This window comes from Coffea arabica, chromosome 2e, assembly GCF_036785885.1.
Source record: "Coffea arabica cultivar ET-39 chromosome 2e, Coffea Arabica ET-39 HiFi, whole genome shotgun sequence".
Lineage (NCBI taxonomy): Eukaryota > Viridiplantae > Streptophyta > Magnoliopsida > Gentianales > Rubiaceae > Coffea > Coffea arabica.
The window spans coordinates 24,564,194-24,582,671 of NC_092313.1; the positions used below are offsets into that span (position 1 = coordinate 24,564,194).

The 18,478-nt window shown below is 32.9% G+C and overlaps 2 protein-coding genes across 2 annotated transcripts; both read right to left on the reverse strand.

Annotated features, from left to right (window-relative positions):
• Positions 1-222: 222 nt before the first annotated feature.
• On the reverse strand, positions 223-4,509 carry LOC140036923 (MND1-interacting protein 1-like). Its single transcript, XM_072080099.1, has 4 exons — positions 4,237-4,509; positions 3,047-3,792; positions 713-1,153; positions 223-512 (listed from the first exon to the last, which is right to left on the reverse strand). The coding sequence occupies exons 2-3, from the start codon at positions 3,776-3,778 to the stop codon at positions 719-721; spliced, it is 1,167 nt and encodes a 388-aa protein (XP_071936200.1). The 5' UTR covers positions 3,779-3,792; positions 4,237-4,509; the 3' UTR covers positions 223-512; positions 713-718.
• Positions 4,510-10,428: 5,919 nt separating this feature from the next.
• LOC113728796 (MND1-interacting protein 1-like) lies at positions 10,429-15,237 on the reverse strand. The gene is made up of 3 exons (XM_072081429.1): positions 13,493-15,237; positions 10,901-11,341; positions 10,429-10,652 (listed from the first exon to the last, which is right to left on the reverse strand). The coding sequence occupies exons 1-2, from the start codon at positions 14,849-14,851 to the stop codon at positions 10,907-10,909; spliced, it is 1,794 nt and encodes a 597-aa protein (XP_071937530.1). The 5' UTR covers positions 14,852-15,237; the 3' UTR covers positions 10,429-10,652; positions 10,901-10,906.
• Positions 15,238-18,478: the final 3,241 nt, after the last annotated feature.

Here is an 18,478-nt window from a genome sequence, read left to right on the forward strand (position 1 = left end):
ATCCCATCCCATCACCATGAGAGAACATAGCTCACTTGAACTTTAAGTAGAATTCAAAAACAAAAGTGAAGTCAGTATTAAGGTATTAGGGAATAAAGCCAAGTTCCTTATGATTACACAGAAGAGGAATTTGACCTTGGCCTCTCTTTGTTTTTCAGATGTCTAGTCTCAGATAAGGCTACCTACCCAGTAGAAGACTACCCTTACGGTAGGCTTGAATGATGGCATAACTCTTACCATCCTTTCCGTTCAAATACATAGCATAGCAATTGCAACCGTTTGACCTAAAACACTGCCGAAATTGTACCATACGGTAAACAGGAGTTTTAACAATTCTAACACATCATCCAGAGTTTTAAACATTTCCTTGCAACATCACACAGTTTGAGAAATGTCACTGAACTGTCAACACATACATATTACAAATACTTCTCTCCACCCAGCAGATCTATATCCTTGGACATAAAATATGACCTGCGCTTCATATTCACCAGCAAAACCAAGCCAATAGCCTGAAAACATTTTCAGATACAGAGACCCGAGTCAATCAATTCCAGAAATACATAACCAACATCTATACCATCTCAAGGCACTAACAATAATTCCATCAAACGCAAAACAAGGTAAAAAAAAAAGCCAAAAAAGATTGCATTACATTATAGCAGGTGGACTCATGCTAAAAGTATTATAAAAACTAGGCAGTTTATCTTACCATAGCTTAAGATGTACCACCATAAATCTTATATTTTTCATCAATTTGCACTCGACAAGAAGGGCAATATTCTCCCACAATCACACTGCAGTTGAAGCATGCAACTTGATGGGAACAAGGCATGAAAAGAACAGAAACTTCTTTTTTGCAGCAGACAATACAGCTCCCGTGATCAGGAATGAGCATTGCTTGAGCCAAGTTTTGTGAGCTTCCAGCCTCTAAAACACCTGAAGCCAACAAGTGCTGTGTCTTGAGATGGGATGCTTCCAGCATGCGCCTCTCCTTATCATCTATCACACATCGACGTTCTGTCTCTAATTCTTGCTCCAATGATGACAACTTTCTGTCTCTATCTTCTGTTGCAATTCTAGTTGGTTTCTTTTCTTCTAAAACTAGAATGCGAGGCTGCTCTTTGTCTTCCATTTCTTGCTTGAATTTCAGCTATGCAAAATGAATATAAAAGAACAAGCAAGAGTGTAGTGAAGTACTTTGAGTATCAGTAAGTATGGCTAAGTTAAAATGCAATTAAAGGCATGCATCATAAGTATTAATAATGTGTATGCGTCTCTTAAACTGTACTTTAAACAATTTTTTTCCTTTTTTCTTTTTACTGTTTGAGTCTATTTCATCAACCATGAAAACAGGAGGTCATAAAAGTAATTTGGATGATATGTTTAACAACATACTAGAAAAGTTCCAAATCTGACAACTTTCGGTAATTTTGGCCTATGTAGGTTTGGAAACTTGCAATGATCCCAAAAGAGTTTATTACAATGCATTTACAAATCAAAAGGACCACTTCATACTCTTTAGAGTGTTAATTCAGTTGTACACACTGTGTTCCCGAGAGCCACAGATCAATTTATCGATATACCCAAAGGGATTAAAGATTGTAAGCAAGGCCCTATTAGGATCCATTCAAGGGAAGTGCTCTGACATCTTTTCTCACCAAAAAAGATAATAAAATAATAAAAATAATGTATGAGATAATCTTAACATCACATCAGCACAGATGATTTGTGGTACAAAAAGTGGTGAGAAATTAGGATATTCTAATCTAGAAATTTCACAAAAGAGAAAAACAAAGTTAAACTGTTAGCTACATACTCCTTGAGGAGGAAACAACAGAATCTCTTTTTTTCGAAGAAAAACAAATGTTTTCTTCTAACTTAATACTTATTTATCACAAACTAACACTATTAGAGCATAAAATGTCACTCACATGCCAAAATGTATGGATTAATTAATGTGTTGTGCATCCACAAACAAAATATGATCTTTATATGTCGTTCATGATGTTTCTTTGATCTCTTCACTTGGATCTTATTTATCAAGAATGTTAAGCTGAACAATCAATAACCATTCATAATGAGGTCAATTAAGTTCCTCATAGTTGGCAACATATTAAATCAAGAATAAGGAGAAAGTTTCTTCACTAGCCTATTATGCAGTGAAATGATGATTATTGAATGAAACAAAAAAAGATTAAAAATCTGATTGACATCTTGAAGTGATTTTATTTCACTATTTGATACTTTCAATATCTGTGAGTTTACAATTGGCGATCATGCAAACATTATATTGCTTCTATAATAATATTGATGATCTTGAGAACCTAAATCTATATAGAGATTCATCACTGCCCTTTCTTCTATTTATGTTGTCAAAAGGTATAAAATTATTGTATTCACTAGCAAATCCAGTGACTTATTTTTTTAAGTTATCAATACTCAACAAAATTTGTATACATTCTTCAATATAGTGATGTTACAAGTGCTAAACTTTTTCTTTGAGATAATGTAGTGTAATACTCAATAGAGCTATAAAAGTCGAAGCTCACTAACAATGCTAAACATATCAATTATTATTCAAAAAAGAGATGTATTATCAATAGAACTTTGAGTTTATACTCATTAGTTTTTTGGCTTAAATATTGGGATAAAATTATATTTAAGATGACAAAGTAGTCAAATAAAGCTCATTCTTCTGTTTTTTTTTCTTTTTTTTTTTGGAGATTCATTGTCATACACAATATAGACACATGGTAAACATAAAGTAATCATGTAAGGGTTTTGTAGTTCACTAAAGTAAAAAAAAAAAAAATTGGAGAAAAAACGTTTCTCTGCTAGAACAACAAACCCTTTCTACTATATCATCTTAAGGAATGAGAACATGAAGGAAAGATTTGTTTTATCATTAATTTTAAACATTCCATGCATATGCAGATAGTGTCCACTGATCAAATTCGAACCAAACAGGAAGTATCACAGAAGCACAATGCAACATAAATCATAGTCAAATTAAGTCAAAGTTCATCAGTAAACAAGTATGTACCTTGGCCTCTCCTTGGGCTTGAACAACATTTTTCAACCCCACTTCCTGCTGAAGAATCTTTTCTTTTTCTTGATTAATCAGACTTTTTGTCTTGCTAATGTGTTTTTTTGAGCTTTCTATCTCTTCAACGCCTTCCTTTTCCTTTTTCACAGCCTGTTTCATATTCTTCTTTGATTCTGATTCATTCAATTTAATGGCAGTGAGCTCAGCTCGAAGTCTAAGATTTTCAGCCTCAACTTTTCCCAATTCTTCATATAGCCTGTCGAGCTGACCGGTTGCGATTCCTCTAACTTTTTCTTTATTTAACATCATTTTAGACATAGAAGTTTTGAGTTCCTCTTTCTCCTTAGCCGGTTGCTCTCTCTTTTTTTTCTCCGAACTTAGCTTCATTAACTCATGAGTATGACTAACCATATTCGCTTTCACTTCCCTTCTTTTCTTCAGTATCCAATTTATTCTATCATTCAGCTGCTGCTCAAGACTTTGTATGAGTTCTTCCAAACTGAAAATAATTTCATTTATTTGCTCTTCAGAATAATTTCTTAGTCTTGTAGGCAATTGTTCTACCTGCTTGTCTTCAGTGTGCTTAGAATCACATTTGTCCCCTTCTTTCTCATGTCCCAATTCAGATTTGATATCTGAGATATCGATCTGCTTGTTGTTTTCTTTGGATTTATGAGGATTAGATTTCTCCTTTTTCTTCTTGTGCTTTCCTTTCCTAGAGCCAGCCATCAATGCAGATTAAGCTACAAGAAGAAAAATACAGTCTGACATTAATGTTACTGGATATTAGAATTCGGGTCTTACATTATCTTAAGTGCACAAGACAATACCATATAATAAGAAGAACGATCTCTTTCTTATTCTTCACAACCTTCTGCTTTCTAATTTTAAGTGCACTGATTAAGTCCACATATAGAGAATCAATATATGTTAACTCTATTAAGGAACAAAAAGATTCAAAATAATAATAATAATGCAACTTCGATAACCCTTTTAAGGAAAAAGAATAAAAAACTAATTTGCTTTTGATTTTGGTTCATTTCCTTATTTTTTTTTCCTTCAGTTGCTTTTGATCGAGAATTGCCAAAAAAAATTAAAACAAGAAAGAATCTAACTAATAAATGAGTCTAAATGCAATATACAAAAATGACAATGAAATTCAAGTGAAATGTTGAAAAGATGATCACCTCGTGATTCACGTTAAAATGCAGAGAGAACTGAACAGTTGTCGGTCGTTGCAAAAGAAAGATGAAGACATAAAATTTATGTGTAGAGAGAGAGAGAGAGAGAGAGAGAGAGAGAGAGAGAGACTCAAGTCAATTCGAGTTAACAAAGTAGAAGTAGTGCCCTTTTGGAAATTGAGAAGATTGAGTGAAAGAGAGACTGATGAGTAGGTTTGAAATGTCTTGTTGGAAATCAAGAAAAGTGAGTGAAATATAAAACAATGAATAGGATTGAAAAGTCTTTTTGAAATCAAAAAGTGTGAGTGAAAGAAAGAGTGATGTGTAGGATTGAAATATCTTTTTGGATATTAAGAAGAGTGAGCGAAAGAGAGAGTAATGAGTAAAATTGAATAGGAGTGACAGAGGGTGGGTGGGACAATTGTTAGATATTAGCATCCAAATAATGCACGGTCATTATTTGACCTGCAATACAAAGTTTAACAATGTAAGACGCTTAATCTTGATGGATAAGTGTGAATGACAATTGAATACGAAATTGTAGTTGCGAAGATTCACAATTTAGTTTGTGATTAATTACAAGGTATTCTTATCTGACTCAGATTTTGCATAGCTAATTATGGGAAGTGATTATAGAAAATAATCAAAACCAACTAAAGCTATATTTATTGATTTGAGGGATTTTGCTATTTAAGTTATTAAAATATATAAAATAAAAATGTAAATATAATTAAAAACATAAAAAAACTGGTACTTCAAAATCAAAATCTATAAAGCCCTAAAGTATATTGTATCATTCAAGAACAATTTCATCGGTAACTGTTCTGCCTCTCTTTGAGTGCGAGGGGTAGAGTGAGAAAGTGTGAGAATAGGTTGATTAGCAAGAAATTCAGTAAAAGAAAATTTTTTGGGCATTAAAAGAAGTGGTGGAGGATGAGAATTAGTATTGGGTCACAGAAGAAAAATAATTTTTATATATAAATGTGAGTCAAAAATCTTATTATTAAAGATAATGATGATTTATTATTTGGACTTCATTTTTAATACCCCTTTCCCAACTATGAAATATCTATTGAACCTTGAAACATAAAATTGCTTGATAAAATTCTTGTCAGACAAAATACAATCTCATAAAAAAATCTCTTACGCACAATTATTTTCATACAAAAACTAATCTCATAAAAAAATCACTTATTTTTGTGGTCACAAAATTTGATCATAGTCCTTTGCACAATAATTTAGGGGCAATAAGTCTGATAGCCCTACAACTTTTATCAATGATTTCATTTGGTCCCTCGGTTATAAAAATTATCAATTAGATCTCTCAAGCAATAAATTTGGTTCTAAGTAGGTTGTTCAAACCAAATCTAAGCATTGTGATTGTTACTTTGCCCTCTTCCGCTCTAAGTTTAAAATATAACATATTAACCCTTGTTAAATAGTTAATGATTAACTAATTTGACTACAAAAGATTGTAAACTATCCTTTGGACAATTTACATAAAGTAGGGGAAAAAATGATGAAATACCCCTCTTTGACAAATAACAAGTTTAATATTACTTTATGCTTATAGAACTTTGCTAACTTTTATTTATATTTATCATTCATCATCACAATTATTACTCGATATATATATATATTTTTAGTTGAGTTTAATTTTCCGGATTGAAGGCATTCCTAATCTATCCAAGCGAATTGCCCCACGAGCCAATCTTGGAAACGAATTAAAGGCCTCATATATCTTGAGTTGTTGTTCTGGATGTGATACAACCACATTGGATAACGCATCAGCAACTGTGTTAGCCTCCCTATAACAGTGCGAGATACGATTCGAATCTTCCACGAACTTCCAAATCTGCCTGACCTCCCATCGAATATGCCAAGGGCAATGAATACGATGCTGAAGAATTCCAACTAATACCAAAGAATCCGATTGCACATATAGATTTCCAAAACCCTTATGTACACATATTTGAAGACCAATAAGGAGGGCCCTAGCCTCTGCACGGAGACATGTAGTTTCTCCAAGATATGCCGAAAAACCAATCAGAGGCATGCCCTTTGAATCCCGAAGAACCCCATCGCCTTCACCCACTCCTGGATTACCCTTTGAACAGCCATCTGTATTAAGAATGTATTGACCTGATTGCTTATTTTCCCAGCGAACAAGTTTGTATGCAACCCCAACATTAGATGAATACAACAAATCACATAAATGATGAAATGACTGTACTCGAAAACCTTGTTTAAATTGAATTCCCGCCATGGACTGTATTTCCGAAAAAATGGCATGACAAAGGGCAGAAGATCTCATTTGGGCACCCTCAAACATTGCTTTATTTCTTGCCTTCCAAATCTACCAACAAACTATACTGGGAAGAATGTATCCAAAAATAAATGAAAGAGAATCTATTGCTTTATCAATTTATTATTTATTTTTAGTCACACCTTTGAGAATATGATAAATTTTGACAAAATCAGAAAATGATAAACAAAAATAGGTATTCCCATTTATTTCGTCTGCATTTGGTTTTTTCTTCAGGTTGCATAAGTGCTACATTGTTTAATCTTTTTTCACTAAGTTTTGCTGTTAGAATGTAAATAATTTGATAAATTGTATAACAAAACAATAATACTCATAACTTGGAAACAAATATGCCTAATTAAAATTTGATAAAATAGTTGCTTTATCATTTATTATTAGTTAAATTAGTCAACAATTCAATCCTCATCCAAACAACTAAAGTATAACCTTTTTTTTTTCACTACCTCGTGAAGTTAGGGAAGAGACACTCTAGCATCAAAGTTATTGTCAAAGAAGATGCCATACAATTTTTTTTTTCTTTTTAGCTGCCATACAAAATTACCAAAGAAGTGGCTTACATGTAGGCATCTAGTCTTAAAAGAGATCTTACTTGGCATGTTTTAATAAATTAACAAAATTTCTTACAAAATTTCACAACTAGTAACTAGGTCACACTCTGAACCTGACATATTGTTTGATAACTTCAAAGCACCACGAAACAAACCTGAAGCAGATAGGCTCAATTTTGCTGATGATCGGCTTCTGGAGGAAAAAGATGAAAACTGCTGTTCCCTGAGGTTGCATGGATGTCCAAATGTACATAAAGTTGAGATGGCATTACCTGTATAGTACTCCAAAAACAACCTTGCTTCTCCAGCGGGGCCTAAGTATACACACGTTAGACTTTTATTTTTTTTAGAACAACAAAAATCCAGTAAATTTATCGCACATTTTCATGAAATAATGAATCATGCCAAATGTTCAACGATAAGATTATTACTCAACCAATAATATCAAATTTCAACATAAATAAAATTAAAATAAGATAATAAAAATTTTTATTAAAAATTTCTAAAAACTTAGATCTAATATCTAATGCAAAAACAATAAGTGCAAGTGGTGATGCATATCCCAAACTTCAGCTCATTGGCAGGGAAACACACACATTCTCTCTCTTTCTCTCTCTCTCTCTGAGTTACGTCTAACATTCCATTGTCAAATTACCATTTCTCTATGTAAATGCATGGGCTTTGAACTTTTGATTTGCTACCACAGTAGATTTATATAGAACAAATGACTCAAGAATGAAGTTAAGATCCTAGCAAGTGCTAGTAGATTCTTTCTAAACCCCATCACATCTAAGGTCTATTCTTCTTATTCTCCAAATGGTGACAAATGAAAATTTTGTGGCAGGTTAATTTTCTTGATATAATTATTTCTTGATCAATTGGACCGAAGATAGTTTAAATCTTGGAAGTTTTAGAGTAGTTTCCTTGAAGGATTAGGTTGGCATTTATTCAGTCAGTCCACACATGAATCCACCTAGTAGTACAACTTTTGAGATCCAATTTAGCCTATGAAAATTTGTCAATGCCTCTTGATACTTAAGAAAATTTGCCATGACTAGTTTCTACGTAAATAAGACCGAAAAGACAAATAAAGAAAGAAAATAATGCGTTATTGTTCCTTGTTAATATGTCATTATTTGAATGAGCATACAAAAGTAAGTGAGCTAATGTATTAAATACTAATCTTTTTGTATTACCAAACAATCTTTATACGCCAATGCTCATGTGTTACAAATATGAACCTAATAGTATTTTTCAATATTAACCAAAAAAGCATCATCCATTGGTTTTCTCAAAATTGATCAGTATTGTTTGTTATTAGCTCAAAGCCTCAACAACCATTAGTGTAAACTAAACTCTGCAGCCATAACCGAAATCACTGATTCTATGTACATAGTTATTCTTTAGCTTTTCGGCCATGGAAAGATACCAGCTTATCTGCTTGGATAGGCTATTTTAGGCCAACAGTCCCGACTTTTGTTCCATCATAAAAAAAATTTCATGGAACACAAACGTTGAATGCGCTGCAATGTAAGACCAAAATATAACAAATACAAACTTGGAAAAGCCAAAAAAAAATTTACAACTATTATTGATTTCTATGTCAAATACTACATATAATAATTAAAAAAACTCCCACAAGAAAATATATGCATAAAAAACAAATTATTAAACGAGGATTTCTTGGGGATACCTGGGTATTGCTTACATTTTCCAGGGATGGTTGAGTAGTGGCGGAGCCATGTTCATCTCTGGGGGTGCAATTGTACCCCCTCAATCTTAAAATAATGTAGAATAGGTTATAAAATTTTGGATTTTTTAATATTGTAACTCTCTTGCCCCCCTGAATTTTGATAGTATTCCTTTTAATCCAACAATTGCCTCCCAAAAGTGTTAAAACCTTTTGTAGTTGCTCTTACCATTTCTAATGGAACATTGAAACAAAATATATTACACAATGGTGTTTTTTTCTTTATAATGTTTTGCTTTATGCAACATTGAACTTTTTTAGATGTTCAATGATACGAATTACAAGCGAAATAAACATTTCCTTTACATTCCAGTTCTGTACAAGTTGCCAACCCAGTTTATATAATGGATTTTTACATTTTGTAGTCTTTTGCACATTTTAAAGTTCTATGCAATTATAAAATTACATGACCTGATAACTTTTACTAATGGTTAATCACAAATAGCAAATACCTTTTTTAAAAAAAATTTGTAATATTAAGTAAATTGATTGGTGTACTTATAGTAAAAATTTAATTATAGTAAAAATTTCTAAACAAACATACTTTAGATTTAAGCTAATATTAATGTTACACCCTTGAACAAAGGTCCTAGCTTCATCGCTGCAGTTAAGGGTGAGAATCATGGGCTTCAGGCAGCTAAGACATGCTGGCAGAGGCAAGCGGGAGAGAAATGGAATTATGTTTGCTTAGATTGACAAGAGGCAACATTACTGTGTTCTCCACTTTGCCTTGACAAAGTGAGATGGGTGAAAAGAAAGAAATGCCAGTGTCTTCTCCAACGTACCTTGCTACAGATTAATTGAGGATCGACTTGGTATGCAAATATTCAAAAAGTATTGCTAAATCTGTTGAATACTGAGAAATGAAGGGCCACCAATGGCTTGTTAGATGGCTCCAATAAGTGATCAAATTTCATGACTTTTACAGGGCGAGTGAGCTGCTCATCCCAAAATATTCTGTCAAATAGGAATTGTCAATGCTTATCCATCTTGCTTCCTATGCATCAATAGAAACCAAGAATCATACATGGGTTTCTTCATTGGGTTTGCTTTTTTGAACTCTTATGATAGAAGAGATGTACATATATAGTTATATACATTCCCATCACCTTGAGAGAACATAGCTCACTATAAGAGACTTAGTTGCTGTATGTAGATATTGGCAGAGGAAACTGCATTGGGTATAGAGGGGGAGGTCATATAGTAAGACCCTTAGAACTTGAACTTTTAACAGAATTCAAAAGAAAAAGGGAAGTCAACAGATCAGCCTCTTAGCTACGTAGTCTCCATGAACTCTATGCTAGCCAGGTGCCTAAGATTTGTCAATATTAAGGTGTTAGGGAATAGAGCCAAGTTCCTTATGATAACTCGGAAGAAGTTTTGCTTCCATATCATCCTGCGGCTCAAGATCTTTGACCTTGGTCTCTCCTTGTATTTCAGATGTCTGGTCTGATATAAGAATACATATCTGGTAGAAGACTACCCTTACAGTAGGGTTGAATGATGGCATACAACTCATACCATCCTTTCTGTGCAAATAAATAGCATAGAAATTGCAATAATTTGACCTAAAATACTGTTGAAATTGTACCATACAGAAAACAGAAGTTTCAACCATTCTAGCACGTCAGCCAGACTTTTAAACATTTCCTTACAGCATCACACAGTTTGAGAAATGTCATTGAACAATCAACACATACATATCACAAATACTTCTCTCCTCCCAAAAGATCCATATCCTTGGACATACAATATGACCTGCGCTTTAAATTCGCCAGCAAAACCAAGAGCCAATAGCCTGAAAAACATATTAAGATACAGAAGTCCAGAGTCAATCAATTCCAGAAATATATAACCAACATCTACATCATCTCAGGACGCTAACAATAATTCCATCAAACACAAAACAAGGAAAAAAAGCAAAAAAAAAAAAAAAAAAAAAAAAAGAGGATTGCATTGCATTACATAAGGTGGACTCCTTCTAAAAGTATTATAAGAACAGGCAGGAAAATTAAGAAATAGAACTAGGCAGTATAATTGTCTTACCATAACTTAAGTGGTTCCACTGTAAACCTTATATCTTTCTGTGATTTGCACTCTGCAAGAAGGGCAATATTCTCCTACAATAATACTGCAGCCGACGCATACAACTTGATGGGAACAAGGCAAGAACAGAACAGAAACTTCTTTTCTACAGCAGATAATACAACGCCTGTGATCAGGAATGAGCATTGCTTGAGCCAAGTTTTGTGAGCTTTCAGCCTCTGAAACACTTGAACCCAACAAGTGCTGTGTCTTGAGAATGGATGCTTCTAACATGAGCCTCTCCTTATCATCCATCACACGCCGACGCTCTACCTCTAATTTTTGCTCCAATGCTGACAACTTTCTATCTCTATATTCTCTTGCAATTCTAGTTAGTTTCTTTTCTTCTGAAACTAGAATGCGGGCCTGCTCTTTTTCCTCTATTTCTTGCTTGAATTTCAGCTATTTAAAATGAAAAAAAAAGAACAAATAAGAGTATAATGAAGTACTTTGAGCATCAGTGAGTATGGCCAGGGGCGGATTTAAAGTGGGGGCACTGGGGGCACGGCCCCACTGCCCCCTTAAATTTCTATAATACATCTATAATTTTGACATAATTTTAAAGGTGCCTCCAGAATTTTTTTTAGAAAAAATGTGAAAGAATGGGTCACAAAATTTATATTATTCACTTTCCTCCTCTAATTCCCATTTTCCCACCAACAGGGCCAAGTACCAATTATATCAGTCATTCCTTTTGGTCCCCACTCCCCAAGTTCCCTTTACTCCTGTGGTCCCCCATTTTCCTTCACAACCGACCCCTCTTCTTCCACACCAAGCCAACTACTTTTTTTTTATCACTTCATCCAATTATTATTTATTTCCTTTGTCCTCACTCCCCAATTTCCCTTTCCTCATCTGGCTCTCGGTTGTCCCCACTCCCCAACATACATACGATAGCCATTTTTTTTTCCACAACCAAAGCTTGTTACTCTTTCTTTTGATCACTTCATCCTATTTAGAGATTGCACCAGAATCAATTGATCTTCTAGGACTTGGATCCGCCATATTTTGCAACTCTTTTCACCAACTTTAGGAGACAATCAAAATCAGGTTCTAAACAATTACTTCTTATTATTATTATTTTAAATTTGTTTCCAAATATATATCTAAAGCATGAGACTATTACTATTTTAAAGAAATTTGAAAATTGATTAGTTAATATAATAACTAATAAATGGGTTATTTGATAAATATTTTAACTTGTGAAATGGTGATTTTATGCATGAGACTTTTTTTTTGCTTAAAAAATTAGAAAAAGAGTAGATAAAAAATTTTAGTGTTATTTTTGCCCCCACTAAGATTTTTTTCTGGCTCCGCCCCTGAGTATGGCTAATTTAAAATGCAATTAAAGGCATCACAAGTACTAATAATGTGCATGCACGTATCTGTTAAACTGTATTTCAAACATTTTTTTTTCTTTTTATTGTTTGAGTCTATATCATCAGTCGTGAAAACAAGAGGTCATAAAAGTGATTTGTACGATCTGTTTAACAGCATACAAGAAAGGTTCCAAATCTGACAACTTTCTCTAATTTTGGCTTATGTAGGTTTGGAAACTTGCAATGATCCCAAAAAAGTTTATTAAAATGCATTTAGAGACAAAAAAAAACCCACTTCATTCTTTTTTAGGGTATCAATTCAGTTGTAATACAGTGTTGCTAAGAGCCACGATAGATCACTTTATTGATGTACCCATATTACACAAAAGGCATTAACGATTGTAAGCAAGGCGCCAATATGATCTATTCATGGTAAGTACTCTAAGATCTTTTCCCACCAAAAATAATTAAAAAAAAGTACAAGATAATCTTATTGCCACATCGGGACATAGGACTAATTGTGGTACAAAAAGTGATAAGAAATTAGGATATTCTAATCTAGGAACTTCAGAAAAGAGAAAAAATTAAACTGTTCGCTACATGCTCTTTGAGGAAGAAAATCCAGAACCTCTTTTCTTTGAGGAAAAACCAAAGTTTTCAGCTCATTTAATACTTATTTATCACATACTAATACCATTAGAGCATAAAATGTCCCTCACATGCCAAAATGTATCGATTAATACGCGTGGTGCATTGCACAAACAAAATACAAGTTTTATGTGTCATTGACAATGTTTCTTTAGATCACCTTAATTGGATCTTACACGTCAATAACCATTCATAATGAGGTCAATTGAGTTCCGCATAGTTGCCAATATATTAAACCAAGAATAAGGAGAAATTTTCTTCACTAGCCTATTATGCAGTGCAATGAAGATTATTCAACTAAACAGAAAAAGATAAAAATCTGATTGACGCCTTGAAGCGATTGTATTTCACTATTTGATACTTTCAATAGGTGTGAGTTCACAATTGATGATTATGCAAATTTTATATCACTTCTATAATCATATTGCTGTTCTTGGGAACCTAAATCTCTATAAAGATTCATCAATATGCACATGCAGATAGTGCCCATTGATCAAATTCAAACCAAACAGGATGTATCATGGAAGTACTATGCAACATAAATCACAATCAAATTAAGTCAAAGATCATCAGTAAACACAATTACCTTGGCTTCTTCTTGGGCTTGAACAACATTTTTCAACTCCACTTCCAGCTGAAGAATCTTTTCTTTCTCTTGATTAATCAGACTATTTGTCTTGCTGATATGTTTTTCTGAGTTTTCGATCTTCTTAAGGTCTTCCTTTTCCTTTTTCATAGCCAGTTTCATATTCTTCTTTGATTCTGATTCATTCAACTCAATGCTGGTAAGCTCAGCTCGAAGTCTAAGATTTTCAGCCTGAACTTTTCCCAATTGTTGATATAGCCTGTCGATCTGATCCATTGTGGTTCGTTGAGCATTTTCTTTCTTTAATATCATTTTAGACATAGAAGTTGCGAGTTCCTCTTTCTCCTTAGCCAATTGCTCTCTCTTTTCTTTTTCCAAACTTAGCATAATTAACTCATGAGAGTGACTAACCAAACTCGCTCTCGATTCCCTTCTTTTATTCAGAGCCCAATTTTTTCTATCTTCCACTTGTTGCTCCAGACTTCGTATGAGTTCTTCCAAGCTGAAAATAATTTCATGTTTTTGCTCTTCGGAACAATTTCTTAGTCTTGTTTCATCACATAACCCCTGAAACCCTTCAAATGGATTAGAAATCTGATCAAACTCAAAATCTTCCAAGGAGATTTGACCTTGTTCTTGTGGACTGGCAGAAGAAGTAGCATTCTTTTCTGATTGACTTGCCAACTCTGGGGTATAAGTAAGACCAGTCAATCTCTTCAATGCAAGAGCATTTTCTTTCAAAAATGCATCAAAATCAAATTGATTAGCTCCTGAAACTTCACTAGAAGAAGAAGCTTCAACTCTATCAGGAGCAAGAGATTGATTAGTTTTCTCAATAGCAAGCAACTTGCTTGACAAAATCTGCTGCATAGCACTAGACTTCGACAAACCAGGGCGCTGTCTTTCCACTAAGTTAACCAAATCTTGTACCCAAAACTCGATCAATTCGGCCAATGTTTTAAAAATGGGTTCTTGTTCTTCATTAAAAATGACTTTACCATTTTCTTGGCGAGAACTATTGATTAAAGTCAATGTACTTTTCATGATACTACTTCGGATGTCCGGTTCACCAAATATATACCCTGCTCTCAAAAGTGCCCCTTCAATGGTTTGAGTATCATATCCCATTTTTGACATAATTAGGCATGCTTCTTCATATGCTATTTCAATTTTAAGGTACAGTAATTTTTCTACCTGCTTGTCTTCAGTGTGCTTAGCATCACATTTGTCCCCTTCTTTCTCATGTCCCAATTCAGATTTGATAACTGAGATATCGATTTGCTTGTTGTTTTCTTTGGATTTATGAGGATTCGATTTCTCCTTTTTCTTCTTGTGCTTTCCTTTCCTAGAGCCAGCCATCAATGCAGATTAAGCTGCAAGAAGAAAAATGAAAGGGCCACAACATTCATTACTTCCAATAATATGTATGATGTTATCGAAGAATAAGGAAAAAGCTAAAAGAGAAAGAATTATGCATTGAAATTAACATGACAATAATGTTACCGCATATTAGAAATCAGGTCTGACATTATCTTAAGTTCACAAGACAATACCAAATAATAAAAAACGATTTCCTTCTTATTCTTCACAACCTTCTGTTATCTAATTTTAAGTAACTGCACTTATTAAGTCCGCATATAGAGAATCAATATATGTTATTATAAGTTTATAACTCTTTCAAGGAACAAAAAAATTCAAAGTAATAATAATAATACAACTTTGATAACCCTTTAAGGAAAAAGAATCAAAAACTATTTTGCTTTTGATTTTGGTTCATTTCCTTTTTTTTTTCCTTGGGTTGCTTTTAATTTAGAATTTCCAAAAAAAAAAAGAATCTAACTAGTCAATGAGTCTAAATGCAATATACAAAAATGACAATGAGATTCAAGTGAAACGCTAAGAAGATGCTCACCTCGTGATTCGCGTTAAAATGCGGAAGAAAACTGAACAGTTGTCGGTTGTCACAAAAGAAAAATGGAGATATTTGTAAAAAAAAAATTAATGTCTAGAGATTGGGCGAGAGAGAGAGACTTAAGTCAATTCGAGTTAACAAATCAAAGCAATGGCTTTTTGGAAATTGAGAAGAGTGAGTGAAAGAGAGAGTGATGAGCAAGATTGAAATTTCTTCTTGGAAATGGAGAAGAGTGAGTGATGAGTAAGATTGAAATGTCTTTTTCGAAATTGAGAAGAGTGAGTGAAAGAGAGTAATGTGTAGGATTGAAATGTCTCTTTGGAAATTAAGAAGAGTGAGTGAAAGAGAAAGTGATGAGTCAATTTGAATAGAAGAAGTGAAGGAGGGTAGGATAATTGTTAGATACCAATATCCAAATAATCCATGGTCATTATTTGCCCTACAATACAAAGTTTAACAATATAAGACACTTAATTTTGACTGATGAGTGTGAACGATAATTGAATGCAAAATTTTTCTTATGAACATTCACATGTTAATTGTGATTAATTACAAGATTTTCTCATCTGACTTGAATTTTGCAAAGCTAATTATGGCAAGTGATTATAGAGAATAATCAAAACCAACTAAAGCTACATTTATTGATTTGAGGGATTTTGCTATTTAGGTTATTAAAGTATTTGAAATGAAAGTGTACAAATAATCAAAAACATAAAAAACTGATAACTCAAAATCAAAATCTGTAATTCGGTGAAATAATAAACAGGTATAAGTCCTAAAGTATATTACATCATTCAAGAACAATTTCATTGATAACTATTTAGGAGAGAGGTTGAATGAGAAAGTGAGAGAATAGGTATCAACCAAGAAATTAAGTAAAAGAATTTTTTTCGGGCATTAAAAGAAGTGTTGGAGGATGGGAATTAGTATTATGTCACAGAAGAAAAGGAATTTTATATATAAATTCGAGTCAAAAATCTTATTATTAAAGATAATGATGAACTATTATTTGGACTTCATATTTAATACCCCTTTCCCAACTACAAATATCTATAAAGCCCTGAAACATAAAACCGTTTAAGAGAATTCTTGTCAGACAAAATATAATCTCACACAATTAAGAGTGAGAAGGGTTGAGTGAGAAAGTGAGAGAATAAGTATCAAACAAGAAATGAAGTAAAAGAATTTTTTTGGGAATCAAAAGAAGTGATGGAGGATGAGAATTAGTTTTAGGCCGCAGGAGAAAAATAATTTTTTATATATAATTGCAAGTCAAAAATCTTATTATTAACGATAAGGATGAACTATTATTTGGCCTTCATATTTAATACCCTTTTCTCACCTTTGAGATATCTATTAAGCCCTGAAACGTAAAATCGCTTAAGAAAATTCTTGTCAGACAAAATATAATCTCATAAAAAAATCCCTTATGCAAAATTATTTTCATACAAAAAATTAATCCTGTAAAAAAAATCCCTTATTCTTGTGATCACAAAATTTGACCATAGTCCTTTGCACAATAATTTAGGGAAAATATGTCTAATAGTCCTACAACTTTTATCAATGATTTTATTTGGTGCCTCGATTTTAAAAAGTATCTATTAGATTTCTCAAGCAATAAATTTGGCTATAAATGGTTTGTCCAAGCCAAATCTAAGCATTATAATTGTCACTTTGCCGCTCTTGAGCTCTAAGTTATAAATGTCTCTTTTCCCTCTCTAAGTTTAAAATAAAGTATATTAGCCCTTGTTAAATATTAATAATTGACTAGTTTGACTGACAAAAGATTGTTACATGTCCTTCATACGATTTACATAAAGTAGACAAAAAAAGAATGAAACACTCCTCTTTGATAAATAACAAACTGAATATTACTTTTAGCATACAGAACTTTGCTGACTCTTATTTATGGCTATCATTCATCATCATTATTAGTACTTGATTTAAGGTCTCGTAAACCCGAAATAATATTCATAAAAATAAGCATTAATCCAATAGGAATAAAAAATATATTTCCAAAAATAAATGAAAGATAACCTATTTGCTTTAATAATTTATTATTTATTTTTAGTCAACACCATTGAGAATATGATAAATTTTGACAATATGAGAAAAAGATAAACATAAATAGGTACTCCCACCTATTTCTTCTGTATTTGGATTTTTTTTAGGTTGCATAAATGCTACATTGTTTAATCTTTTTTCAGTAAGTTTTGTCGTCAAAGTATGAATAATTTGGTTAATCAGATAATAAAACAATAATATTCATAACAATATGTTGGAAACCAATATGGCGACAACAACTCAATACTCATCCAAACAACTAAAGCAGAACCTTTCTTTTACTACCTTGTGAAGTTGGGGAAGAGCCACTATAACACCAAAGGTATTGTCAAAGAAGGTGCCATACAATTTTTTTTTCTTTTTAGCTGCCATACAAAATTACCAATGAAGTGGCTTAAATGAAGGCATCTAGTACAAACAACTTAAAGAGATAGCTTGGTCAGACTCAAAATTAATTGGCCTATTACAAATGTGTATTACCAAGAGAGCATAATGAACCCACAGGATACATAGAATTAGGCCATAGGAAAATTTAAGCTCCATGCAGGATCCGAAGGATAGCTTCAGCAAAAGGGTTTAGTTTCTTACACTTTCTGAACCTGAGATATTGCATGATAGCTTAAGGCAGCACGAAACAAACCTGAAGCAGATAGGCACAATTTTGCTGATGATCAGCTTCTGCAGGAAGAAGACAAATACCACCGTTCTTGCGGCTGCATGGATGTCCAATTATACATAAAGTAGAGATGGGTTCTCTGGCGGGCCCTTGGTGTACAGACGTTACACTTTTTTTCTTTTAATAACAAAAATCTAGTAAATTTACAACGCATTTTTATGGAAAGAAGAATCATGCCAAATGTTCAAAGACAAGATTAGTACGTAACCAATAATATCAAACTTCAACGGTAATAAAAGTAAAATAAGTGATTACAAAGTTTCATTAATAAAATTCAACAAAATTTGATTTGTATTTGATGCAAAAGTGTTAATTGCCAGCAGTGATACATATC

Excerpts from the sequence above, each read along its gene's own strand:
- LOC140036923 (XM_072080099.1), bottom strand. The coding sequence starts at position 3,778 with ATGGCTGGCTCTAGGAAAGGAAAGCACAAGAAGAAAAAGGAGAAATCT. Across the intron at positions 1,154-3,046 it reads AAGCCCAAGGAGAGGCCAAG|CTGAAATTCAAGCAAGAAAT; the intron begins GTACATACTTGT and ends CATTTTGCATAG.
- LOC113728796 (XM_072081429.1), bottom strand. The coding sequence starts at position 14,851 with ATGGCTGGCTCTAGGAAAGGAAAGCACAAGAAGAAAAAGGAGAAATCG. Across the intron at positions 11,342-13,492 it reads AAGCCCAAGAAGAAGCCAAG|CTGAAATTCAAGCAAGAAAT; the intron begins GTAATTGTGTTT and ends CATTTTAAATAG.